The 23,843-nt window shown below is 63.0% G+C and overlaps 2 protein-coding genes and 1 long non-coding RNA gene across 8 annotated transcripts in view; 2 read left to right on the plus strand and 1 right to left on the minus strand.

The window, feature by feature from the left end:
• AGPAT3 (1-acylglycerol-3-phosphate O-acyltransferase 3) overlaps positions 1-14,409 on the plus strand; it is a 47,647-nt gene extending 33,238 nt beyond the window's left edge. For 5 of the 6 annotated variants that reach the window (XM_060198772.1, XM_060198775.1, XM_060198774.1 and 2 more), the window contains exons 2-9: positions 7,087-7,310; positions 7,799-7,968; positions 8,095-8,256; positions 8,836-8,989; positions 9,614-9,716; positions 10,176-10,251; positions 13,730-13,928; positions 14,177-14,409. In XM_060198772.1, the coding sequence (XP_060054755.1) occupies positions 7,133-7,310; positions 7,799-7,968; positions 8,095-8,256; positions 8,836-8,989; positions 9,614-9,716; positions 10,176-10,251; positions 13,730-13,928; positions 14,177-14,262 (1,128 nt within the window). In that variant the 5' untranslated portion in view covers positions 7,087-7,132 and the 3' untranslated portion in view covers positions 14,263-14,409. The remainder of the gene's footprint in view (positions 1-7,086; positions 7,311-7,798; positions 7,969-8,094; positions 8,257-8,835; positions 8,990-9,613; positions 9,717-10,175; positions 10,252-13,729; positions 13,929-14,176) is intronic. The other variant, XM_060198776.1, reaches the window with a different exon arrangement.
• LOC132540210 (uncharacterized) lies at positions 1,193-7,126 on the plus strand. The gene is made up of 6 exons (XM_060196982.1): positions 1,193-1,829; positions 3,197-3,253; positions 4,044-4,121; positions 4,359-4,580; positions 5,732-5,832; positions 7,087-7,126. The coding sequence occupies exons 1-6, from the start codon at positions 1,725-1,727 to the stop codon at positions 7,124-7,126; spliced, it is 603 nt and encodes a 200-aa protein (XP_060052965.1). The 5' UTR covers positions 1,193-1,724.
• Positions 8,136-8,837, minus strand: LOC132540509 (uncharacterized). The gene is made up of 3 exons (XR_009551719.1): positions 8,591-8,837; positions 8,337-8,550; positions 8,136-8,274 (listed from the first exon to the last, which is right to left on the minus strand). It is a non-coding gene; the product is annotated as an uncharacterized LOC132540509 (long non-coding RNA).
• Positions 14,410-23,843: the final 9,434 nt, after the last annotated feature.

Here is a 23,843-nt window from a genome sequence, read left to right on the forward strand (position 1 = left end):
TTCGCCTCTGTTTTCCTGAGGGCGCCCAGGCTCCCGGCCGCCCCGTCTTGGTTGAGAGCCTGAGCCTACCCCCTTCCCCGGAGCCCTTGTCCTGCTGGCTGCCCCCCCCCCCCCAGCAAAGGCTGGAAGAGGGATGGGGTCTGCTGTCCCCGGCTGTGCCCCTTGTGGAGATGGGGCCTGGTGAGGGGTGAGGGGTGGGGGTCTGAGGGGGGATGGGGCCTGGTGAGGGGACAGGGGTCTGAGGGGGGATGGGGCCTGGTGAGGGGGTGGGGGTCTATGGGGGCTGGGGCCTGGTGAGGGAACGGGGGTCTGAGGGGGGATGGGGCCTGGTGAGGGGACAGGGGTCTGAGGGGGGCTGGGGCCTGGTGAGGGGGTGGGGGTCTATGGGGGGCTGGGGCCTGGTGAGGGGGTGGGGGGTCTGAGAGGAGATGGGGCCTGGTGATGGGACGGGGGTCTGAGGGGGGCTGGGGCCTGGTGAGGGGACAGGGGTCTGAGAGGAGATGGGGCCTGGTGAGGGGATGGGGGTCTGAGGGGGGCTAGGGCCTGGTGAGGAGACGGGGGTCTGAGAGGAGATGGGGCCTGGTGAGGGGTGGGGGTCTATGGGGGGCTGGGGCCTGGTGAGGGGACAGGGGTCTATGAAGGGATGGGGCCTGGTGAGGGGACAGGGGTCTGAGGGGGGATGGGGCCTGGTGAGGTGTCGGGGGTCTGAGGGGGGATGGGGCCTGGTGAGGGGACGGGGGTCTGAGGGGGGATGGGGCCTGGTGAGGGGACGGGGGTCTGAGGGGGGATGGGGCCTGGTGAGGGGACGGGGGTCTGAGGGGGGATGGGGCCTGGTGAGGGGATGGGGGTCTGAGGGGGGATGGTGTCTGGTGAGGGGACGGGGGTCTCAGGGGGCATGTGGCCTTGTGAGGGGACGGGGGTCTCAGCGGGCTGGGGCCTGGTGAGGGGTGCCCTCTATGGAGGGATGGGGCCTGGTGAGGGGATGTGGGTCTGAGGGGGGATGGTGTCTGGTGAGGGTTGGGGTCTGTGGGGGCATGTGGCCTGGTGAGGGGACGGGGGTCAGCAGGGGGCTGGGGTCTGGTGAGGGGACGTCGGTCTGAGGGGGGATGGTGTCTGGTGAGGGCTGGGGTCTGTGGGGGCTGGGGCCTGGTGAGGCTTCTGCTGCTGTCCCTTGGCCGCTGGCATGTGAGCTCTGACCCATCTCTCCCTTTGCTCACACACTTTCCTGGGTGTCATCTGGTTCCTCGAAGTCCCCAGTTGGGTGCAGCCGTGCTTGGCTCTTCCTGGACGCCCCGCAGTGTCCACCATTCAGGGGTCCTGAGCGTGGGGACCCAGCCTGAGCCCCTCTGCCGCCGCTGACTCGGGATGGAGGGGGTCAGCCTGCGGGGCGCCACCAGCCGCCAGCTTCATCCCACTCTGGAGCGGCACCTCCCTGGGGCTGGGACCCTAACACCTGGGCCAGGGGGGTGGTGCAGCGGGGTCCGGGGGTCCGGGGACAGCGCGTGGTTGACCCGTCTCCCGCCGTCGTGGGGGCAGGGAGCGAAGGCGTCTCCGTGCAGCTCCCGGGCGTCCCTGTGACCCGTCTCTGTCCCCACATGGGCCCGGCCACCTGGCTTCGGGGACGCTGGAGCGGGGCCCCGGGCCCTGACGTTTCACCCACTTGGCAGCCGTGTTGAGTGGCCGCTGCCAGGCGGGAGGCGGGAGGGCTGTCCGGGCCCCGGCCAATGGTTCTTTCTACCCCCGGGCGGTGGCGTGAGGGACCTGTGGCTCGGAGTCCCTGTCCCCACCAGGCCTCGGGCCCCTTAAGCTGCAGCCGGCGAGGAGGGAAGGTGAGGCCTTCTGCGGGCGGCAGTGACCGCTGCCCCCTAGCCTGAGGGGGACAGGTGGCCGGGCCCTGCTCCCGGGCTCGTCAGGAGGAAGCTGGGGGCCGAGGGGCTGGGCGGGTGGCCAGGAGGGTCACGCCGAGGCTGCTCCGTAGCCGGCAGGGTCGGGGCCTGTGCAGGACTCCTGGGCCTTCAGTGCCTTGGGGCCAAGCAGAAGGGGGGTGAGAGGGCCTCTGCCCAGCGAGGGTTGCGGACGGGTGGCCCCAGAGTCCTGACTTAATTGCTTTTGTGGAGCCAGCCAGCAGGCTCCGTCTGGGCAGAGGGCAGGGGGAGGGCCCCCCCGCACTGGAGCGCCGGGCTTCCACACCTGGGGTTCAGTTCCTGCCTCCAGCGTATGCCGGGCCATTCTGTGATAGACGAGCCTAGTCCGCGCTAGTCCGCGACCAGAGCTTCCCCCGGTGCCGTGAACTCTCCCATGTGGTGCTGGACTTGGCACCTGGGATGACTTTGAATGTGGCCAGGCAGGCCCTGGTCCCAGTGTCTCTGCAGCCCCAGGGCCCCCCGTTTTCTCTGGAAAAGCTGCCTTCACGGTTAGGGGCTGCCCGCTTGGGGTGGGGGCGGGAAGGACGGGGGAAGCCGTTTCAGGCCCTCGGCCGGCGGCCCAGGCCCTTCCCCACGAGTGGTCACTGGGGGTGTGTGGCTGGAGCCTGTGATGTCCACCGTGCTTGGCCCTGGGGGACGCACCGCCCCGTCTGGGGCGAGGGCTGAGGCGGGAGAGTGAGCTGGGGGCTCAGTTCTGTGTCACGATTTTGCAGGCGGCTCTGTGCTCCTCGAGCTTCTGGAAGTGCCCAGAGGGTGTGGGGGCCGCTGGGGTGGTGGGGACGGTGTGAGGGTGGAGGGAGGGCCTGCGGTGGGGGGCCCGGCTCTGTGATGGGCAGGTACTGGCCCGGCTGGGGGCCCGTGCCCTGTGTCTGCAATGCTGCCGTTGGTGTTTTGTGCTTGGCCCGGCTCTGTCCCGGCTCTGCCTTCCTCCAGGGCCCTCCAGACCCCTGGGCTCCTCAGAGGTTCAGCCGACTGGGCCTCCACAGCTGTCCACCACAGACCTGCGCCTTGTCCCTTCCTGTGCCGGGCGTGAGTGACAACTCCTGGCCTCCTCGGGACAGTGTCACGGTGGAGGGGACGTGGGTCCTCCTGCCAGGCCTCTCGTCGTCACAGATCATGCCCACGGCTGCTGAACACGTGTGTCTGTGTCTCGGCTGCCGTGCGGTGTGCCTGCTGTCCCCTGTGTCGCCAGCCCAGATGCTTGTCACAGAGGATTGTGCAGTCACCAGGCTGGGCCCTGCACCCACCTCCCCTGCCTCCCCCCCACACAGGCAGACACCCCCGGGCCCGGGCCACCGGCCGCCACACAGCCCCAGAAGACACACGGGGTACGTGGGCTCCCCCGTCCCTGCCCCCCACCCCAAGTTCCTGGCTTCAGGGTGGGAGTGACCCCAGAGCAGATGCCCCCGTCCCGCCCTGTCCTCCGACCTGGAGTGGTCCCTCCCGGGAACGTCGGCAGCTTCCCGCTGTCGCAGGGGCCCCCAAGGCCCTTCACAGCCCGTCCTCAGGCAGCCGGGAATGTGGCCACTCCTCCCCTCAGGACTGAGGCCACCCCCCCCCCGTCGACCCCCAGGAAGAGGCCCCACACCCCGGCCTGGGCTCTGGGGGTCCTGGCAGCGAGTGGCTGTGATGGCAGGCATGGTGGGGGCCCAGGGCTCAGCGTCGGGCACGGCCGCCTGGTGGCCCCCCTCCCAGGTGCTGTCCCTCCCCCAGGCCCCTTCCTTACCTGGAGACGGGTGCTGGAGGCCTTTTTCCAGTCTTGGGGTGGCACCGGCCTCTCAGGTGCGTGCGGCGGGTGGATCTGGGGCTTCCCTTCCGGGGCCCCAGGGCGGGATGTGCTTCCCTGCTTGGTCCGCTCCGCTCCTCCGGCTTCCGGAAGGTTCTGGGGTCCTCGGTGCGGGCCGAGCGTGCACGGGGCCTCCCCACCCCACACCTCGGGGTGCTCTGGGGCCACCTCACACTCCAGGCTCTGCCGCGCCCCACCCCGTCTGTTCCGGGGGCCTCGCCACGGGCTGTGGAGGGCGCCCTCACCAGTTTACTTTCTTACTCTGGGCTCTTGTGCCCGAGGGACCAATCCACGGCTCCTGGTGGCCGTTTTTCTTCTGCTTCACTTGACAGGACAGAGAGAAGCTGAGAGGAGGGGGAGACAGAGAGGGATACCTGCAGACCTGTGTCACCATTTCATCCTCCCTGCAGGTGGGGAGCGGGGGCTCGAACCCGGGTCCTTGTGCTTGACGCTATGGCAGAGTACCCCACACCCATTTATTTCTTTTTGTCATCAGGATGATTGCTGGGGCTCTGGCCTGTCCTGTTCTCTGTAGCCTGTGTGTGGGGTTGTTTTTTCTTGTTTGGGAGTGAGAGAGAAGGGGGGTTTGGCTGTGACGTCCCCAAGAACAGAGAGCCCCCCGACCTGTGTGGCCGGCCCCTCTGCAGATCTTGTGCCCCTGCCCACGGCCTCCAGAGGATCTGTGTCTGCCCGAGCTCTCCACAGAGACCCCGGGCTGGGCAGGGGGCACAGAGGGCTGGCTCCACATCCCTTCTCCCCTGCCCCTGGGCTGCAGACGGGAGGTGTCCTCAGCTTCTGCTTCAGGGCAGCCTGTGACCACGGGTGCCGGTCCCGGTGGCGTCATCCAAGCCGGGGCTGCCCCCCCAGATGTGAGGTGTGGCCGTGGGCGCAGCCGGGCTTGGCTCCTGTCCTGCTGGGTGGGTGGCAGCCAGCTTGGGGGGCGGAGCCTCCCACTGGGTGAGACAGAGCCCCCGGCTGTCCTGCCCCCAGGCACCCCCTGTGTGTCCGTCCGGAATGGGGTTCAGAGCTTTGTCCCTGACCCAGGCTGGTGGGGGTGGGGCACCAGACTCAGGGAGCAGCCTCCTTGCGCCCGCCCGGCACCCAGCTCTGCTGACACCCGGCTTCTGGAACCTTCTGAGCCTATTATTTCAGGCGACCTCGGCTCAGCTCAGGTTCTCAGGTTTCTCCCCCCACGGAGACCGGGCACCTGGTAAGCGGGTGGCTGCCCAGCACAGTGGTCCCCAGAGGACACACTGGTCTCCGGCCTGGGCTGAAGCCATGGTGGGGAGGGCAGGGCACCCCACCCACGTGTCAGATGGAGTGGGGCCCTGACTGTGCAGGGGAGGGAGGGAGCCCTGGGGTGGCAGGTTCCTGCCCCACCTGCCCCGTGCACCCTGGGGGCGGGGTGGAGAAAGCTGCGTCCAGCCACCTTCTGATGTGGGCACAGCCGAGTCCCGGTGGGGTCTGTCCCAGGATGCTGGGCCCCAGCGAGCGTGCACGGGGGTGTCCAGTGACACCCCCACACCCTCTCCTGTGGCTGAGGGGACAGGGTGGGGAGGGGCTGAAGACAAAGAGCTCAGCAAGGCCAGGAAAGGACAGAAGGCGCTCCCAAGGACCAGGGTTCGAGCCCCTGCCCCACCTGAGAGGACACACGGGCTGTGGAGTAGTGCTGGGTGTTTCTCCTCTGTCTGCTCCCTACCTCTCATCCCGTCTGAAAAAGAGATTCCCCAAGAGTGGGCCGTCCAGGCTCGTGGGGGCCCAGGGCAGCCCCGTGGGGATGGTCACAGCCCTGCACGACAGTGCTGGCTGCCATCCAGGGAGCCCGCCTTGCCAGCTTGACGTGACCCGCTTCCCAGCCTGGGGCCGGGGGATGGCTCTGTGCTCCGGCTGAGGCTGTGGGTATGCCAGGCAGAGGGGCTCCCACCGCTGTTGGGTGAGCCTGGGGGGCGGTGCCCCGGGACCACCACAGCCTAGCACCGGCCCCCACCCACGACCACCCCCCACTGCCCGCCCTCCGCAGGTGCCAGACTGGTGCTGCCTGCCCACGGGCTTGACCGCGGGCGTCACCTGCTTGCCAGTCACCAAGTGGGAGAGAGGGCTGGGGCACAGGACGGCGGAGAGGTGCGGGGGCTGTGTGTCACTTGTAGGGTGAGCGGCCGTGTTCAGGCCGCAGGGCAGTGGGCCCACACAAAGGCCTGGTCCTCCCGTGGTGCCTGCATCGTCCCCCCCCCCCCCCCCCCGGTGCTCCCTGTCCGAGACTGCTCGGGACAGACCCCACGGAATGTGAGCCAGACACACGTCCGAAAACCAGAGCCCGCGGGCCGGGGAGGATAGCCGGTGCCAGATCAGCCCGTGCTTGGGGAATGGTGCTGGGGAACCGAGTTCTGAGCGAGGGTCTGTCTCCCAGAGAAAATGGAGGGGAGGGGCTGGGGAGGCGGCACAGTGGTGATGCAGAAAGGCTCTCCTGGTTTGCTCCCAGCACATCGACCAGGGCTGAGCGGGGCTCTGGGAAAAATAAAAATACGAATAAAAGCTGTTTACGAACCTTCAGCTGGAAAGGATCAATGTTGGCATTCGAGATGGAGAGAGGGCTTCTTGGGGGGAGAGGAAGCAGAACAGAGATGGAATGAGAGATGGAATGAGAGGGGGAAAGAGGGAGAAAGAGGAGAGGGACAGACAGGGGGAAGAGAGATAGAGGAGGGGGGGAGACACTGGAGGGAGAGTGAGTGGGAGGGAGACAGGAGCCCCAGGCATCACTTTGATGGGGGGCGTCAAAGCCTCAAGCCCCACGCTCCCTGCTGAGCTACCCCCACACTCTTATGGTCTTCAAAGAGAGAACCAGGGCCTGACAAGGTTCAGACTTGGGCTGCAGCCCCTCACCTTGCCCTCCTCTCTGTGCGAGCCTCGAGCCTGTTGGCACTCGTGTGCCCTGCCGCGGGAGGCGTCCCTGGGCCATGGGAGCTGTGGCCTCCCCGCCTGCCTCCTCCTCCCTTCCCCGGGCCGCTGTCCGGCTTCAGACTCTGCCTGGGCCCCTGAACCACCATCCTGACTCCTGAGCTCTGTCCTGTTGCGTAGCCCAGGTCCCTGGCCCTGCTGCTGTCCCCCCTTCCCTGACCCCCCAGCGCTGCCCCCCACTAGGCCCCTGGCCCCTGAGTCCCTCCTTGCCCCCTCGATGAGGTGTTGAGTGTGGGGCCCTGCTAGGCCGAGGTTCCCAGGCTGCCCCCTGCCCCTCTCTGCCCCCAGCCTGCCCCCTGCCCCTCTCTGTCCCCAGCCTCCCCCCTGCCCTTCTCTGCCCCCTGCCCCTCTCTGCCCCCAGCCTGACCCCTGCCCCTCTGCCCCTCTGCCCCCAGCCTGACCCCTGCCCCCTGCCCCCAGGACGGCGGTGCTGAGCGCGGGGCCCTGCGCGCGGCCCTGAGGCGCCATGGGGCTGCTGGCCTTCCTGAAGACGCAGTTCGCGGTGCACCTGCTCATCGGCTTCGTGTTCGTGGGCAGCGGGCTGCTCATCAACCTGCTGCAGCTCTGCACCCTGCCGCTCTGGCCGCTGCACAAGCAGCTGTACCGCAGGCTTAACTGCCGCCTGGCCTACTCGCTCTGGAGCCGTGCGTGGGGCCGGGGGGCTGGGGGCTGGGGGCCTGGGGGTGCTGGGGGCCGGGGGGGCTGGGGAGCCGGGGCTGGGGGGCCTGGGCCATGGGGGCTGGGGCCTGGGTGGCTGGGGGGCTAGGGCCGGGGGGCTATGGGGGCTGTGGCCAGTGGCCGGGGGCTGGGGGCCTGGGGCCCGGGGAGGGGGCTAAGGCTGGAGGAGTCGTGTAGTCATGTAGTCTCTGGGGTTGGGTTTGGGTGTGTCAGGGTCCAGAGGGTCTGAGAGCAGGGTGCTTGGGCTGCCTGGGAACTCAGGATCAAGAATGGGGAATGAGGTCTGGTGGGGCTCCGTGGGCTGGGGAATTGGGCCCAGCGTTGTCTGGGGGGTCCTGGGCCGTGGTCTCGGGGTCCTGGTGGCTGAGGCGGCTCTGCTGGGGGCTGGGCCAGGTGTCCTGGGCTGCGGTCGGGGTCCCTGGCAGGCGCTGACCCCCACCCGCCCACCCCCCAGAGCTGGTGATGCTGCTGGAGTGGTGGTCTTGCACGGAGTGCACCCTCTTCACGGACGAGGCCACGCTGCGGCGCTTCGGCAAGGAGCACGTGGTCATCATCCTCAATCACAACTTCGAGATCGACTTCCTGTGTGGCTGGACCATGTGCGAGCGCTTCGGCGTGCTGGGGGTGAGCGGGTGCGGCCGGGCCGGCAGGGGGGTCCCTCCCCCGGGCGGCAGGCGGCGGGCAGCGGGCAGCGGTGGCTCGGCTCACCCCCGCCCGCCCCCGCCCCCGCCCCCGCCCCCGCCCCCAAAGAGCTCCAAGGTGCTGGCCAAGCGGGAGCTGCTTTGTGTGCCCCTCATCGGCTGGACCTGGTACTTCCTGGAGATCGTCTTCTGCAAACGCAAGTGGGAGGAGGACCGCGACACGGTGGTGCGGGGCCTGCGACGTCTGGCCGACTACCCTGAGCACATGTGGGTGAGTGTGCCCGGCCGGCTGGCACCCTGCGCTGAGGAACTGAACACTCACTGCAACCCCAGACCAGCACCTTTCAGCACCCGGCACCCCGCCCCCAGCTCCCAGGACTATAACCCGGCACCCTGCCCAGGACCTAGCACCCAGCACCCAGCCCAGGACCCAGCATCTTATCACCCAGGACCCTGGACCTAACACTTAGCACCTAACCCAGCACCCAGCACCTAACACCCAGCCCAGTAACCTACACTCAGTATCTAGTGCCCAGGACCCAGCACCCAGCCCAGGACCCAGGACCTAGCACCTAGCACCTAGCACCCAGCCCAGGACCCAGCACCCAGCCCAAGCACCCAGACCAAGGGAGGCCCCTGCTGAGCAGGGTGTGTGGGGCTGTGAGCTCTCAGCAGCCCCGTCCTCTGACCTGTGTCCCCTCCCAGTGGTCAGGGTGGCCCCCCACGCCTCTGGAAGCTGAGGGGAGTCAGCTGTCCTGTGGGGGTCTCATGTGTCCGCTCGGGCCGTGGACCAGCACGTGCTGGCCGCAGGGTGGGCTGAGGGAGCCGCCCATGGTGACCCTCCCCCCAGTTCCTGCTGTACTGCGAGGGGACGCGCTTCACGGAGAAGAAGCACCGAGTCAGCATGGAGGTGGCTGCCACCAAGGGGCTGCCCGCCCTTAAGTACCACCTGCTGCCCCGTACCAAGGGCTTCACCACTGCTGTGCAGTGCCTGCGGGGGACAGGTGAGGGCAGGGGACACGGGGGACAGGTGAGGGCAGGGGACACGGGGGACAGGTGGGGGCAGGGCACACGGGGGACAGATGGGGGCAGGGGACACGGGGGACAGATGGGGGCAGGGGACACGGGGGACAGGTGGGGGCAGGGCACACGGGGACAGGTGAGGACAGGGCACACGGGGACAGGTGGGGGCAGGGCACACGGGGACAGGTGAGGGCAGGGGACACGGGGACAGGTGGGGGCAGGGGACATGGGGGACAGGTGGGGGCAGGGGACATGGGGGACAGGTGGGGGCAGGGGACACGGGGGACAGGTGAGGGCAGGGCACATGGGGACAGGTGGGGGCAGGGGACACGGGGGACAGGTGAGGCAGGGGACACGGGGGACAGGTGGGGGCAGGGGACAAGGGGACAGGTGAGGCAGGGGACATGGGGGACAGGGGTCATGGGGGACAGGTGAAGGCAGGAGACAGTGTGGGGGTTCAGGGGACATGGGGGGTGTTCAGGGGGGTAGGTGAGGGGCAGGGGACAGGTGAGTTGGTCTGAGGGCAGGTGAGATGCCGCTCTCCGGGGCCGGTGGGGGGAGCAGGCACAGGCACGGTTGACGTGTGGCCCCCCGCCCCTCCCCAGTCTCCGCTGTCTACGACGTCACACTGAACTTCCGGGGGAACAAGAACCCGTCCCTGCTGGGGATCCTCTACGGGAAAAAATACGAAGCCGACATGTGTGTGAGGTGAGTCTGGGGGCTCCCCTGGGGCGTGGGCTCTGCCGGTGGGGTGGGGGAGGCTGGTGGGAGACCGGCCCCCCCTCAGGCTGCCGGGGAGAGGGCTGGGTCCCAGCCTGCGGTGACACGCGGTGACACGCGGTGACACGAGGCTCAGAGGCCTGGGCGGCCGGCGAGGCTGCTGAGCGCGGGGTGCAGGGCTCTGAGAGGAAGGGAAGCGGGTGCTGTTCTGGATTTCTTCCTGAGGGTGGGGGCTTCCCCTGTCCAGGACTGGACCCCACTTGCCCCCAGACCTTTATCCGCAGGGCCCTTCTCTGCCCCCCGCCCCCCGCCAGGACAGGGTGCCCCGTGTGCTGTGCGCCCCCTGGTGGCCACTGTGGGCACCGCAGCCTGGCCAGGCGCCCAGGAGGGGGGTGACCCGTCTGGTCTGGTCCTGGTCGGCCCCAACTCCGCTGCCCCACCCCACAGGCGGTTCCCTCTGGAGGACATCCCGCTGGAGGAGAAGGAGGCTGCCCAGTGGCTGCACAGGCTGTACCAGGAGAAGGTGAGGGTGCCGCTGGGGGTCCCTGGGCATTGCTGGCGGTCTCTGAGTGTCACTGGGCGTCACTGGGGGTTCCTGGGCATCGCTGGGGGTCTCTGGGCATCACTGGGGGTCCCTGGACATCACTGGGGTCCCTGGGGGTCCCTGGGCATTGATGGGGGTCTCTGGGCATCACTGGGGGTCTCTGGGCATCATTGGGGGTCCCTGGGGGGTCCCTGGGTATTTCTGGGCATCCCTAGGCATCTCTGGGGGTTCTTTGGGCATCACTGGGGGTCCCTGGGCATCACTGGAGGTCCCTGGGCATCGCTGGGGGTCCCTGGGCATTACTGTGGGTCCCTGGGTGTCACTGGGGGGTCCCTGCCCTGGGTGTCACTGGAGATCCCTGATGGTCCCTGGGCATCACTGTGGGGTCTCTGGGCATCACTGGGGGTCCCTGGGTGTCACTGGAGATCCCTGAGGGTCTCTGCGCATCACTGGGGGTCCCTGGGTGTCACCGGGGGTCCCTGGGCATCTCTGAGGGTTATCTGGGCATCCCTGGGGGGGTCTTTGGGCGTCCCTGGAGTCGGGCTTCTCCAGAGGGGCTGCGTGTCCACCCAGAGGTCCTGCTAGTCTCCTTTCCCTCGGCCGACCTCGGCTAGATCGGGGTGCGGTGGGTGTGGCTCCCTGTAGACACTCCTCGTCTAGGTGGGGTGCAGGACCCTGTGCCTGAGGCTCCTCAGCTTCCTGTGGGCAAGCTGAGGAAGTGACTTGTTATTTCTCCTCTCTCTCTCTCTTTTTTTTTGCCTCCAGGGTTATTGCTGGGGCTCGGTACCAGCACTACGAATCCACTGCTCCTGGAGGCTATTTTTCCCATTTTGTTGCTCTTGTTGTCGTGGTTATTATTATTGTTGCCGTTGCTGTTGTTTTTGGTAGGGAAGACAGAAATTGAGAGGGGGAAGACAGAGAGGGGGAGAGAAAGACAGACACCTGCAGAGCTGCTTCACCGCCTGTGAAGTGTCCCCCCTCCCCCTGCAGGTGGGGAGCCGGGACCCACAGGAACCTGGGTCCTTGCATAGCACTGTGTGCACTTAACGATGCGCCCAGCCCCACGGCTTGTTCTTACTTTCATGTCTTTCTTTCTTTCTTTCTTTCTTTCTTTCTTTCTTTGCCTCCAGGGTTATCATTGGGGGCTCGGTGCTTGCACTACGAATCCACTAATCTGGAAGCTATTTTTTTCCCCTTTTTGTTGCCCTTGTTTTTTAAATTTTTTTTATTGCTGTTGTTGTTGTTGTTGTTATTGTTGTCACTGCTGTCATTGCTTTTGGAGAGGACACAGAGAAATTGAGAGTAGAGGAGGAGAGACAGACAGACACCTGCAGACCTGCTTCACCGATTGCGATGCAACCCCCCTCTGCAGGCGGGGAGCCGGGGGCTCGAACCGGGACCCTTATGCCGGTCCTTGCGCTTTGCGCCACGTGCGCTTAACCCGCTGCGCCGCCGCCGACTCCCGGCTTGTTATTTCTTAAGTGGTTCTTGGTGAACCAGTTTGGAATTCCCAAGAGAAGCAAATTTATTTTATCTGTCTGTTCTGTTCTTTCTTTATAGCCACCAGGGTTATTGATGGGGCTCAGTGCCTGTGCAAGGAATCCACCACTCCCTCTGGCCTTTTTACTTTCTTCTCTTTATTTGATAGGATAGAAAGAAATTGAGAAGGAAGGGGAGACAGAGAAGGAGAAAGACAGAGATTCACCTGCAGCCCTGCTTCACCAGTGTGGATCTTCCCCCCTACAGGTGGGGAGCAGGGACTCGAACCTGGGCCCTTGTGTAGATCCTTGCACTTAGTAGTATGTGTTTTTTATTTATTTTTTATATTTTTATTAACTTTATTTATTGGCTAGAGACAGCCAGAAATCGAGAGGGTAGGGGAGAGAGGGAGAGAGAAAGAGAGACACCTGCAGCCCTGCTTCACCACTTGCGAAGCTTTCCCTCTGCAGGTGGGGACCGGGGGCTCGAACCTGGGTCCTTGAGCTCTGTAACATGTGCGCTCAACCAGCTAAGCCACCACCTGGTCCCAATATTTTCTCCCTTGTTGTTTTATTGTTGTAGTTATTATTGTTGTTATTGATGTCATCATTGTTGGATAGGACAGAGAGAAATGGAGAGAGGAGGGGAAGACAGAGAGGGGGAGAGAAAGACAGACACCCGCAGACCTGCTTCACCGCCTGGGAAGCGACTCCTCCGCAGGTGGGGAGCCGGGGGCTCGAACCGGGATCCTTACGCCGGTCCTTGCAGCTTCGTGCCATGTGCGCTTAACCCGCTGCCGCCTGACTCCCAGTAGCATCGTGTCCTTAACCAGTTGTGCCACTGCCCGGCCCCTCTTTGTTTCCTTTGCCGCCAGTGTGACTGCTGGGGCTCAGTGCCTGCACTACAAATTCACCACTCTTGCTGGCCTTTTTCCCCCCAATTTTTTCCTACTTTTTATTGGATAGGACAGAGGGAAATTGAGAGAGGAGGGGGAGATAGAGAAGGAGAGAGAAAGACACATGCAGACCATCACCGCTTGTGAAGTGTCCCCCTTGCAGGTGGGGACCAGGCCAGGAATGTGGGTCCTTGAGCTTGGTATCATGTGTGCTCAACCAGTGTGTTACTGGCTGGCCTCTGTTTATTGATTATTTTTTTCATCCCCACCAGGGTTATTGTGGGACTTGCTGTCTACACAGTGAACCCACTGTCTCCCTCCTTCCCTCCCTCCTTCCCTCCCTCCCTCCTTCCCTCCCTCCTTCCCTCCCTCCTTCTCTCGTTTCTCCTTCTGTCTCTCTTTTAATTTTTTAAAATATTTATTTTCCCTTTTGTTGCCCTTGTTTTTTATTGTTGTTGTAGTTATTATTGTTATTGTTATTGATGTCATCGTTGTTGGATAGGACAGAGAGAAATGGAGAGAGGAGGGGAAGACAGAGAGGGGGAGAGAAAGACAGACACCTGCAGACCTGCTTCATCGCCTGTGAAGCGACTTCCCCTGCAGGTGGGGATCCGGGGGCTCGAACCGGGATCCTGATGCTGATCCTTGAGCTTCGTGCCTCCTGTGCTTAACCCACTGCACCACTCTGCCTGATTCCCCTTCTCTCTCTCTTTTGATAGAGGCAGAGAGAAATTGAAATGGATGAGACACACCACACACACACACACACACACACACACACACACACACACACACACACACTCATACACTCACACACCTGCAGCCCTGCTCTGTCACTTGTGAAGCCTCCCCTACAGGTGGGGACCAGGGGCTTGAACCCAGGTCCCTCCCTGCACATGTGGTTTTACACAGGTGAAACTGTGCTGAGATGAGCCGATAACCAGAAACACTGGGTCGGGGGACCCACTATGGCAGCACACGGGAGCCAGCCAGCCCGTGGCCCCAGATGGGCTGGGCTCCAAGGGGCAGCCTGGGTGGGCACCCATGCGGCCGTCACAGCCCCCGCCCACCCTGTACCCCCAGGACGCACTGCAGGAGTCCTACAAGCAGACGGGCACCTTCCCGGGGCAGCAGTTCCGGCCGGCGCGGCGGCCCTGGACGCTGCTCAACTTCCTGTTCTGGGCCACGGTGCTCCTGTCCCCGCTGTTCAGCTTCGTGCTGGGCGTCTTCGCCAGCGGCTCTCCCCTCCTCATCCTCGCCTTCCTGGGCTTCGTGGGGGCAGGTACCGCGGGGCAGGGCGGGTGGGGCCCCCCACAAAGAGGGCTCTGGCCTAGAGGCTCAGGGCGGTGGAGGCCGCGGACGGGAAGCTGATCCCCGGCTGCTCGGAGGGGCCCCGGGACCCGGTCACTCTCCGCCTCCCTCGGGGCCCACAGCTCGCCCGGCCCCTCCCCATCCCCGTCCGTCTGTTGGGGCGCCCGGGCCAGAGGGTGGGACCCCAGATGCAGCCTCTCGCCCCTCTCGCCCCTCAAGCTTCTTTCGGGGTCCGCCGGCTCATCGGGGTCACGGAGATCGGGAAAGGCTCGAGCTACGGAGACCAGGAGGCGAAGAAGAACTGAGCAGGCCCGGCCGGCCCCAGCGGGCGTCCCCAGCGGCCCGTAACCCCATTAAACTGACGCGACGGCCAGCGGAACAGACACGTAGAAACTATTTTTCTTATTAACTGCTGACTAACGGCGACCAATAAAACCTTAGTCACGAGCAAAGGAATCGCAGGCCTGGCCGACGCGGGGCCTGGAGCGGGGCTGCCGGGTCCCAAGGGCGCCCCAGCTTCCGCTCACCACGGCGCCCCGAACCCTTCGTCAGGCCCGCGCCCCATGGGGCCTCCCCGGCCGGCCGGCTGAGAGTGGGCGCCCTCCCTGCCAGCCCGCAGGCGGCCCCCTCGGCTTCCAGACCCGGGGTGGGGGGACCTGCTGGGGGGGGTCTGTTAGTGAGAAGCACAGACTGAGCTGGAATGGGGGTCCGGCCAGAACCCCATGTCCTCCCTCGGAGCCCCACCTGTTTCTGAATTGACCCCGCCCCACCCAGCGGCTCAGGCCAAGGCAGCTCCTGTCCCCTCCACTGCTCTGTCCCGCCCAGCCCGCCGCCACCAAGCTCTAGTCCACAGGGGCTGCCAGGTGCCCCCACCTGAGAGCTTCTGAAGCAGGGAGCCTCTCCCCGTGCCCCCTGCAGGACCTCTGCTTTCAGTCGCACGGAGGTGGCACTCAGGTGGCCGTGCTGAGGTCCCTGCCTCCCGGTGTCCCCCCTCCCCTGCCCGGAAGCGCCCCCTCCCCACAGGTGGCTTCTGTCCTCCAGTCTCCACCGCACACCCTCCCTCCCCCAGTTCCCAGCCCCCCTCCCCCGAGACCCCCCTCTCCAGTCACAAGGCGTTCTGGGCAGGTGGAGGGAAAGAGACCAGAGAGGAACCGGGTCCTGTGGGCCCTGTGTGGGGTGGGGGTGGAGCCGGGTGGGGCAGGGCAGCGCTGACCGCTGACACCAGGGTTCTGGGGTGGGGGAGCAGGGCCCCAGGGCCCCGGAAGGGCCAGCTCAGACCCATCGCCCTGAACGTGATCCCCTTCCTGTCCCGGAGCCCCCACGACTTGTCATAGAGGGTGCTGTCAGTCTTCCCCCGGCAACCCCGCCACAGTAAGCCCACACGGCAGACGTCGGGGCTCTCCTGGGGGTGGCTTGGCTTGGCCGCACAGTCGAGCCCCCTTTCCCGTCCCGACCCCGGCTTTGCTTCTGCTGAGCGTCAGCCTCGGGGGCTGGGTGCTGCCTGCGGCTTCTGGGTCCTCCCTCGGGGTCTCAGAGCAGCGCCTGTCTCCCTGGCGGGTGACAGGTCCCGAGGTCGGTTGGGGACACTGTCCTCCTCCCCAGCCTGGCCTTGCTGTGAAGTGGCACCCCCGCCCAACAGTGGCACCCCCTGCCCCAGAGGACCCCTGGCCGGTGTGGGGGGCACCCGGCAGCCACACCCTCCTGTGAGCCCCCCACAGCGATGCAGAGGGCTGGGCCGGGTGGCGGTGGCTTTCTCTGTGGGGACATGGAGGGGACGGCAGCCTTGCCCCCCCCCCCCCGTGGCCGCATGTGCCCCGCATGTCACGCTCAGTGCTAGACAGGCTGCCACCCCCCTTCCGGGGTGCTGGCTGTGCCCCAGGGCCCCTGGCCTGCATGTCTGGCCTGCACCTGCCCCAGGCCCGTGGAGCCAGAGGTGGGGCCACCCGCCTGCCCCCACTCCTGCCCAGGGTGGGCCAGGCTTGGTCCCAGCGTGTCCCTGGGTGGGGGGTTGGGGGCTTCCCTGAGGGCTGGCAGGAAACCAGAGGACAGGAGTGAGGGGCCGCAGAGGGGACCCGGGGCAGGCGCACTTTCTCTTCAAAGACAATCGAACTGCTTGCAGCCCGTGGCTGAGCTTCCTAAGCTGGATTCCCCAACAGACGCCCCCCGGCCCCTCACCTCTCCCCCCCCCCGCAGAACTGCCCCCGGGTGTGGGGCCAGCCCCCCTGAGTAGCTCTCACTGTACCCATTAAACTGGATGACTTGACTCCCGGGCCGCCTCTGCAGTGAGTCTTCATTGTCTTGGGTCCGAGCAGCTCTGGGGAGGCCACCGGGCAGGGGGGAGTCCAGCCTGGGTGGGGGTGCTGGGGGCGAGCCCGGACCTCGGGCCCCTGCCTCTCTGAAGCCTCTCCCACCAGCGCCGCCGTCCCCCGCCCCCAATGTCTGTGAGGGCCGAGAGAGATGCCCGCTGAGGTCTCCCCCTGCCTTTGCTTCCCCGGGCCTGGGTCTCCCCACCACCCTGCCCAGAGCCCTGCAATCTCCCTTCCGGCTTCAGAGGGGCAGGGGGCTGCCTGCGGAAGGGCCCCCAAGTGGTCTCAGAGACATCAGCCGTGGAGGCTTCCGAACATCGCCCCGTGCAGAGCAAAGGCCCCAGGACAAGCTCCAGAGCTGCGGGGGCGACGGCACGGGGTCTGCAAAGGGGGCAGGTTCAATCCCCAGCACCACCGCCAGCCAGCGCTGAGCAGGGATCTGCATAAGTAACAATAGTAATAATAATACGATAGTAATAATATAACAGTAATAATAATATGCTGGGGAGACAGCACAGGGTTCTGCAGAATGGCCTCATGGTTGAGGCTCTGAGGTCCCAGGTTCAGTCCCCAGCACCACCACCAGCCAGCACTGAGCAGGGATCTGGTGATAAAACCAGACACAAGGGACTCGGGCGGATGCGCAGCGGGTTAAGCGCAGGTGGCGCAAAGCACAAGGACCGGCGTGAGGATCCCTCCCGGTTCCAGCCCCCGGCTCCCCACCTGCAGGGGAGTCGCTTCCCAGGCGGTGAAGCAGGTCTGCAGGTGTCTGTCTGTCTCTCCCCCTCTCTGTCTTCCTCTCCTCTCTTCGTTTCTTTCTGTCCTATCCAACAACGACGACATCAGTAACAACAGTAATAACTGCAACAACAATAAAAAACAAGGACAACAAAAGAGAAAAAAAAAAAAAAAACAGACACAAAGCTGGCGTGGGAGACGGCTGTGACTCCTGCTGTGGAGACGATCCCCAAGGCCATGTCCTGACTTCACGGGTGATGAATGGGCAGCGGGCGGGGGCTGGGGGGTGGGCGAATGACTGACTCTGTCCTGGCCTCACGGTGCTCCAGGATGACACTCTGTCTGTCTGTATGTCTTCAGCCACCACTCATACTCATCAATAAGCAAACAGATCTTTAAAAGTACCTCTGCATGTCAAGTGCACGGCCGACGCTGTGCGGCTCCCAGCAGATGCAGCCCCGACTGAGGAAAAGGGCAAAAGCCAAGAAGAGAAGCCGACCGGGCCTCTCCCGACACTTGCACCTGCCGGCTGCGGCCTGAGGGCCCCTCTCGAGCCTCCGGCAGCGGCCGTGGCCGCTGTGCTTCGAGGTCCGGGCGCAGGGGACGAGGCTCCTTGGCACCCGGCCGGCCGCCTCCCTTATGCCCGTTGGACCAGCGGCCTGCTGGGGGAGGCTGGGGATCTCCGGCCTTGGGCAGGGGGGCGGGTCCCTCCCCAGGCCTAGGCAGGAGAACCATGTCTCTGTTGCTAGCACCCAGAAGGCCCAGCCCCAGCAGGAGACGCTCCTCTGCCACAGGCACAGAGGGCAGAGTGCTGGACTCTTAGGCCCGAGGTCCCGAGTTCAAACCGTGGTGGTACGTGTACCAGGGTGGCGTCTGCTTTTCTCCCCTCTTCTCTCCTCCTGATCCTCTCCCTCTCCTCCTTCTCCACGCCCCCCCCCCCCCAATTTGGTAGTAAAGAAAATCTTAAAATAGAAGACAGTCAAGTTCTGGGTTTGTTCCCTCCTCAGCACCACATGCAAAGTAAGACAAGGTGTAGCCATAAAGGGGGAGGTTGTGTCCTTCGGGATAAAGTGGATGGGACCGGGGAAGACGATGCTCAGTGAAGGACGGCTATCTGAAAAACCAAGATGTCAGCCTTCAGCTCAGACCGCGGGAGACCGAGAGGGGTTATCTGTGGGATGGGGTGAGTGGGAACACGGGCCCCTGGCGACGGGAGTGGTGAGAGCCGGGGTGGCGGGGGGAGGTTTCTTGGAGCTGGAGAACTGCTGCATTCTCCCTAGTTCTCTTTCTCCCGCTCTGTCTTTCACCCTCATAAATAAATGAATAAATAAACGGGCCGGGGGCGGTGTACCTGCTTGAGTGTACCCGGCAAAATGCACAAGGATGGAGTATAGCTCAGTGGTAGAGCGTTTGACTGAAATACACAAGGACCAGCGTTCAAGCCACCCGGCCCCTTATTTTTATTTATTTATTTATTTATTTTTTTTTTTACCAGAGCAGTGCTCAGCTCTGGTTTATGGTGTGTGGGGGGTTGAACCTGAGACTTTGGAGCCTTGGGTTTGAATGGTGTTAGGGTGTCTCTCCCTCTCCCTTCTCTTCCTGTCTCTGTCAAGGGAATAAGGAAACCGCCAGGAAGGTGGTTGGGTGATGGTGCATGTTTGGTACCATAAAAGAAAAAAGAAAAAATAATTAAAAAGAAAAAATTCTGGTGGTCCAGGAGGTGGCGCAGTGGATCAAGCATTGGACTCTCAAGCATGAGGTTCTGAGTTCGATCCCCAGCAGCGCATGTACCAGAAAGACATCTGGTTCTTTCTCGCCTCCTATCTTTCTCATTAATAAATAAATAAAAATGTCTAAAAAGAAATTCTGGTGGGGGCCGGGCAGTGGTGCATCGGGTTAAGGGCACACGGTACTAAGCGCAAGGACCCACGCAGGGATCCGGGTTTGAGCCCCCAGCTCCATACCTGCAGGAAGGGAGCCTCACAAGTGGTGAAGCAGGGCTGCAGGTGTCTGTCTTCCTCTCTCCCTCCTTGTCTCGTCCTCCCCTCTCAGTTTCTGTCTGTCCTGTCCAATAAAATAGAAACAATGTTCACCAGGAGCAGTGGGTTCATAGTGCAGGCACCAGCCCCAGCTATAGCCCTGGAGACAAAAAAGAAAAAAAAGACACACACACACACACACACACACACACAATGGCACTAGGGACATAGTGACATAGCTCCACATAGAGGTTCTTTTCACGTGTGTGAGGCCCCAGGTTCAAGCTCTGGCACTGTGTTGCAGGGGTGCTCCTCTCCCCTCCCCCCAGTAAAAGTAACTCGGGGCTGAGAGAACTCACTTCCAGCAGGGGATGTGCCTTGCCGTGTTCTGAGCTGGGGTTTGAGCCCCAGCACCACATGGGAAATGCCTCGGCACTGGGGACAGCTCCGTGCTGGTGCGTCTCTTGCTCTGTGTCCTCCTAGCTGAAGAGGATGACTGAACCGGAGCACACGTGGGGGTCGGCACCCCCAGACAGGCCCCTACAGCCTGAGGGTCAGTCTGCCCGGGAGGGAGGTGGCTCCTGCCCGGCACAGACGGGTCACCTGGGGACATGGTTCTTGGAATGGCCAGTTCCTGGCGGCAGGTCGGCGCTGCCCAGGGGCGCGGGGGGAGGTCCCACAGGAGGGGCCTGAACACTGCCCTCCATCAGAGCGGACATACTAATGATCCAGCACCCCGCTGTGGATCCTTTTATGCGCCTCAGCTCCCCTAAACCCTTTTTAAGTTTCAACAATTGTTATAGCTGTCGTTTTGTTGGATAGGACAGAGAACTGGAGAGAGGAGGGGAAGACAGAGAGGGGGTGAGAAAGACAGACACCTGCAGACCTGCTTCACCGCCCGGGAAGCGACTCCCCTGCAGGTGGGGAGCCGGGAGCTCGAACCGGGATCCTCACCCCGGTCCTTGCGCTTTGCGCCACGTGCACTTGACCCGCTGCGCTACCTCCTGGCACCCCCCCCAGAATTTTTTTTTTAGAGTCAAAATTTTTGGTTTTTGGACTAGGTGGTGGTGCACCTGATTGAGCACAGGGTACAGTGCGAAGACCTGGGTTCAAGCCTCCAGTCCCCACTTGCAGGGGGAAAGCTTCATGAATGGTGGGGCAGGGCTGCAGGTGTCTGTCTCTCTTCCCTGCCTCTCAATTCCTGGCTATCTCTGTCCAATAAATACATAAAGATAATTGAAAAAATTTTTAATTAAAAAAAAGGGGGCCGGGCGGTAGCACAATGGGTTAAACACACATGGTACAAAGCGCAAAACTGGCCTAAGGAACCTGGTTCAAGCCCTGGCTCCCCACCTGCAGGGGCATCACTTCTCCATGAGCGGTGAAGCAGGGCTGCAGGTGTCTGTCTTCCCCTCCCTCTCCTCTCCATTTCTCTCTGTCCTATACAACAATAACGACATCAATAACAATAATAACCACAACAACAATAAAACAACAAGGGCAACAAAAGGGGAAAAAAATGGCCTCCAGGAGCAGTGGATTTGTGGCGCAGGCGCCAAGCCCCGGCAGTAACCCTGGAGGCAAAAGGAAAAAAAAAAAAGAAAGAAAATTTTGTTTTTGTGAGAGACTAAAGCTTAGTGGCATGGTGATGCTGGAGGTTGAACCCGAGGCCTGTGAGTGTGAAGGTCTGGTGCCTTGCTGCTGGGGCATCTCCCCTTCTGGCTGGCCGCTCACGGACGCCTGTCCGCCTGCCCTTGGGCAGACCAAGCTGCTCTGCCAGCTGCCAGCTGGTCCTGAGACCTCCCCGGTGGCGGCTCCCTCGCACAGTGCCCTGCCCCCCACGGGCCTCACCCAGCCCTCGCCAGCGGCTCAGTGGGCGGCTGTGGACCAGGCCCTCACCGGCTACTGGGGGGCTGGAGGGAGAGCAACCTCCAGCGCCCCGGCTCAGAGAGGAACCCCACTTGGCCTCGAACCACCATGCCACAACCACTCTGCACCTGCCCTCTGCCCGGGCCGCCTTGGGGCCCCTCCTGAGCTGGAGTTGGCCAAGGCCACCCGGGACACCGAGACCCTGACCTTGCTGGCTCCTTCTCCCGCGCTCAGCCCCACGGCTCTGCCCCTGGGGCCGACTTCCACCCTCCCCCCGGCCACCGGACACAGGGCTGCAGTGGCTGTGCCCACACCCCAGCCTCTGTCTGTGCCCGCTGGACCTCACGTCAGGTCAGGGCTGTGCCCACACCCCAGCCTCTGTCTGTGCCCGCTGGACCTCACGTCAGGTCAGGGCTGTGCCCACACCCCAGCCTCTGTCTGTGCCCGCTGGACCTCACGTCAGGTCAGGGCTGTGCCCACACCCCAGCCTTTGTCTGTGCCCGCTGGACCTCATGTGCAAGTTTCCCCTGACCTGTTACGCGCAGAGACAAGTAGGGCTTCGTTGCTCACCGTTCCCTGAACACACCACTCCTTGGGAATGTCCTTGGGAACCCCTGGGTAGTGGCCCAGTGTGGGGGAGGACACAGGGACAGGAGGCGCAGTCCCCGGGCGTGACGATCAGACAAGAGCCGGGCTCTGGGAGAGGCTATTCTTCCCAGTCACCCGCACAGGCTGGGGGCCTTGGGGGCCCGGGGCAGGTGCTGGGCCTGTCCCCACGAGGTGGCGCTGGACTTTGTGGGCAGGTCCTGTGCCTTGTCACTGTGCCCCCCTCCCCAGCCACGGCTCCGTGCCGCTGAGAAGCTGCACGGGACTAGAAGGCCGATTGCTGGCCAGAGGGTCGGCCTGTCCGGCATGAAGCCCTGTCCCACCACCGCTGCAGGTGCCAGCCGGGCCGGCTGCTTCTCTCTCCCTCCCTCATAAATAATTGGGCTGTTGGAAAAGTCAGGAGGTGTCTTTTGGGGGGCCGGGCGGTGGTTAAACACACATAGTACAACTTAGAGGACCTGTGCAAGGATCTGGGTTCAAGCCCCTGGTCCCCACCTGCAGGGGGGACGCTTCACGGGAGATGAAGCAGGTCTGCAGGTGTCTGTCTCCCCCTCTGTCTTCCGCCTCTTCTCTCCATTTCTCTCTGTCCTGTCTGACCACAGCAGCAACAATGGAATAAATGGCCTCTGGGAGCAGTGGATTCGAAGTGCAGGCACCAAGCTCCAGCGATAACCCTGGAGGCAAAAAATAAAACAAGGGAAGGAAACTTCCGGACCTAGGCTTGGATGACCTGGCCGGACCCGAGGGTGGGTGAGGGATAGTGACGGAATAGTGCGGCTGGGTGGGATGCGCCCAGCAGAGCCCACATCACCTCACACAAGGACCTGGGTTCAAGCCCTCAGTCCCCACCTGCAGTGAGGAAGCTTCCTGAGAGGTGAAGCAGGGCTCAGGTGTCTCTCTGCCTCTCTTCCCCTCTCTGTTTCTCTCTGTCCTATGGAGTGAAAAGGACAACACATAGTGACTGGCAGAGAAACATCACAGTGGCTCTGCAAAAAGCCTTTCCTCGCATCCTACCTCACTGGGTGGAGTCGGGGCGCCGTGAGCACCATGTTCACTGACACCCTGCTCATTGCTTCCATTCCTGTCTTTCTTTTTAAAGATTTTATTTATTTATTAATGAGAAAGATAGGGGGAGAGAGAAAGAACCAGACATCACTCTGCACATGTGCTGCCGGGGATCGAACTCGGGACCTCATGCTTGAGAGTCCAAAGCTTTATCACTGAGCCACCTCCCAGACCACCACCTCCTGGACCACCACCGTTTTCATTTTTTAAAAAAATATTTATTTATTTTCCCTTTTGTTTCCCTTGTTGTTTTATTGTTGTAGTTATTGTTGTTGTTGTTATTGATGTCATTGTTGTTGGACAGGACAGAGAGAAATGGAGAGAGGAGGGGAAGACAGAGAGGGGAGAGAAAGACAGACACCTGCAGACCTGCTTCACTGCCTGGGAAGCGACTCCCCTGCAGGTGGGGAGCCGGGGACTCGAACTGGGATCCTTACACTGGTCCTTGTGCTTTGCACCACCTGCGCTTAACCCACTGTGCTACCTACCACCCGACTCCCGCTTTTTTTGAAATATTTATTTACTTATCCCCTTTTGTTGCCCTTGTTGTTTTACTGTTGTAGTTATTGCTGTCGTTGTTGTTGGATAGGACAGAGAGAAATGGAGAGAGGAGGGGAAGACAGAGAGGGGGAGAGAAAGACAGACACCTGCAGACCTGCTTCACCACCTGGGAAGCGACTCCCCTGCAGGTGGGGAGCCGGGGGCTCGAACCGGGAACCTTACGCCGGTCCTTGTGCTTCGCGCCACGTGCGCTTAACCCGCTGCGCTACCGCCCGACTCCCGTCAAGCCACTTTCTGACCTATCCTCAGATACAGTAATGCGTTTGGTCATTGGCTTGTTTTTTAAACTGGTATGTGGAGTTACTCATCCAGGCGGCGTCTGCAGCACGAGAAACACGGCGTCTTCTTGCTCTGCTCATGTGAGCGTTGGCCGTGGCACTGCCCCTCCCGGCCGTGCAGACAGGGAACCTTTAAGCTCAGCAAGGAAGATGTGACCTGTGTGATTCTTCGTGGAAACTGCTGTCTGCACGTGTGTTTTATAAGCCAAATATATGATCTGAGATGGAAAAAAAACAAAAAAGCCTTTCCTGCCTGAGGTTGCCTGGCCCCGGGTTCAGCTCCCCCGTGCCTGTCTGTCCCTGCTCGGCCCCCACGCAAGGCTGCTCCTGGGTCCAGTGTGTGGTGTGACCTTCGTTTTTAGAAATTAAAAAAGGGGGGGTGGGGGGAGACAGCGTCATGGTTCTGCAAAGAGACTCTCCTGCCTGAGGCTCCGAAGTCCTGGGTTCAGTCCCCCGCACCACCATCAGCCGGAGCTGAGCGGGC

Source organism: Erinaceus europaeus, chromosome 9, assembly GCF_950295315.1.
Source record: "Erinaceus europaeus chromosome 9, mEriEur2.1, whole genome shotgun sequence".
NCBI lineage: Eukaryota > Metazoa > Chordata > Mammalia > Eulipotyphla > Erinaceidae > Erinaceus > Erinaceus europaeus.

Bases quoted from the DNA above. Each gene is read 5' to 3' on its own strand.
- LOC132540210 (XM_060196982.1), top strand. From the start codon at position 1,725: ATGGTTCTTTCTACCCCCGGGCGGTGGCGTGAGGGACCTGTGGCTCGG. The intron at 1,830-3,196 runs GTGAGGCCTTCT...CCCCCCACACAG, and splicing joins GCAGCCGGCGAGGAGGGAAG to GCAGACACCCCCGGGCCCGG. The intron at 5,833-7,086 runs GTGCGGGGGCTG...CCCTGCCCCCAG, and splicing joins GGGCACAGGACGGCGGAGAG to GACGGCGGTGCTGAGCGCGG.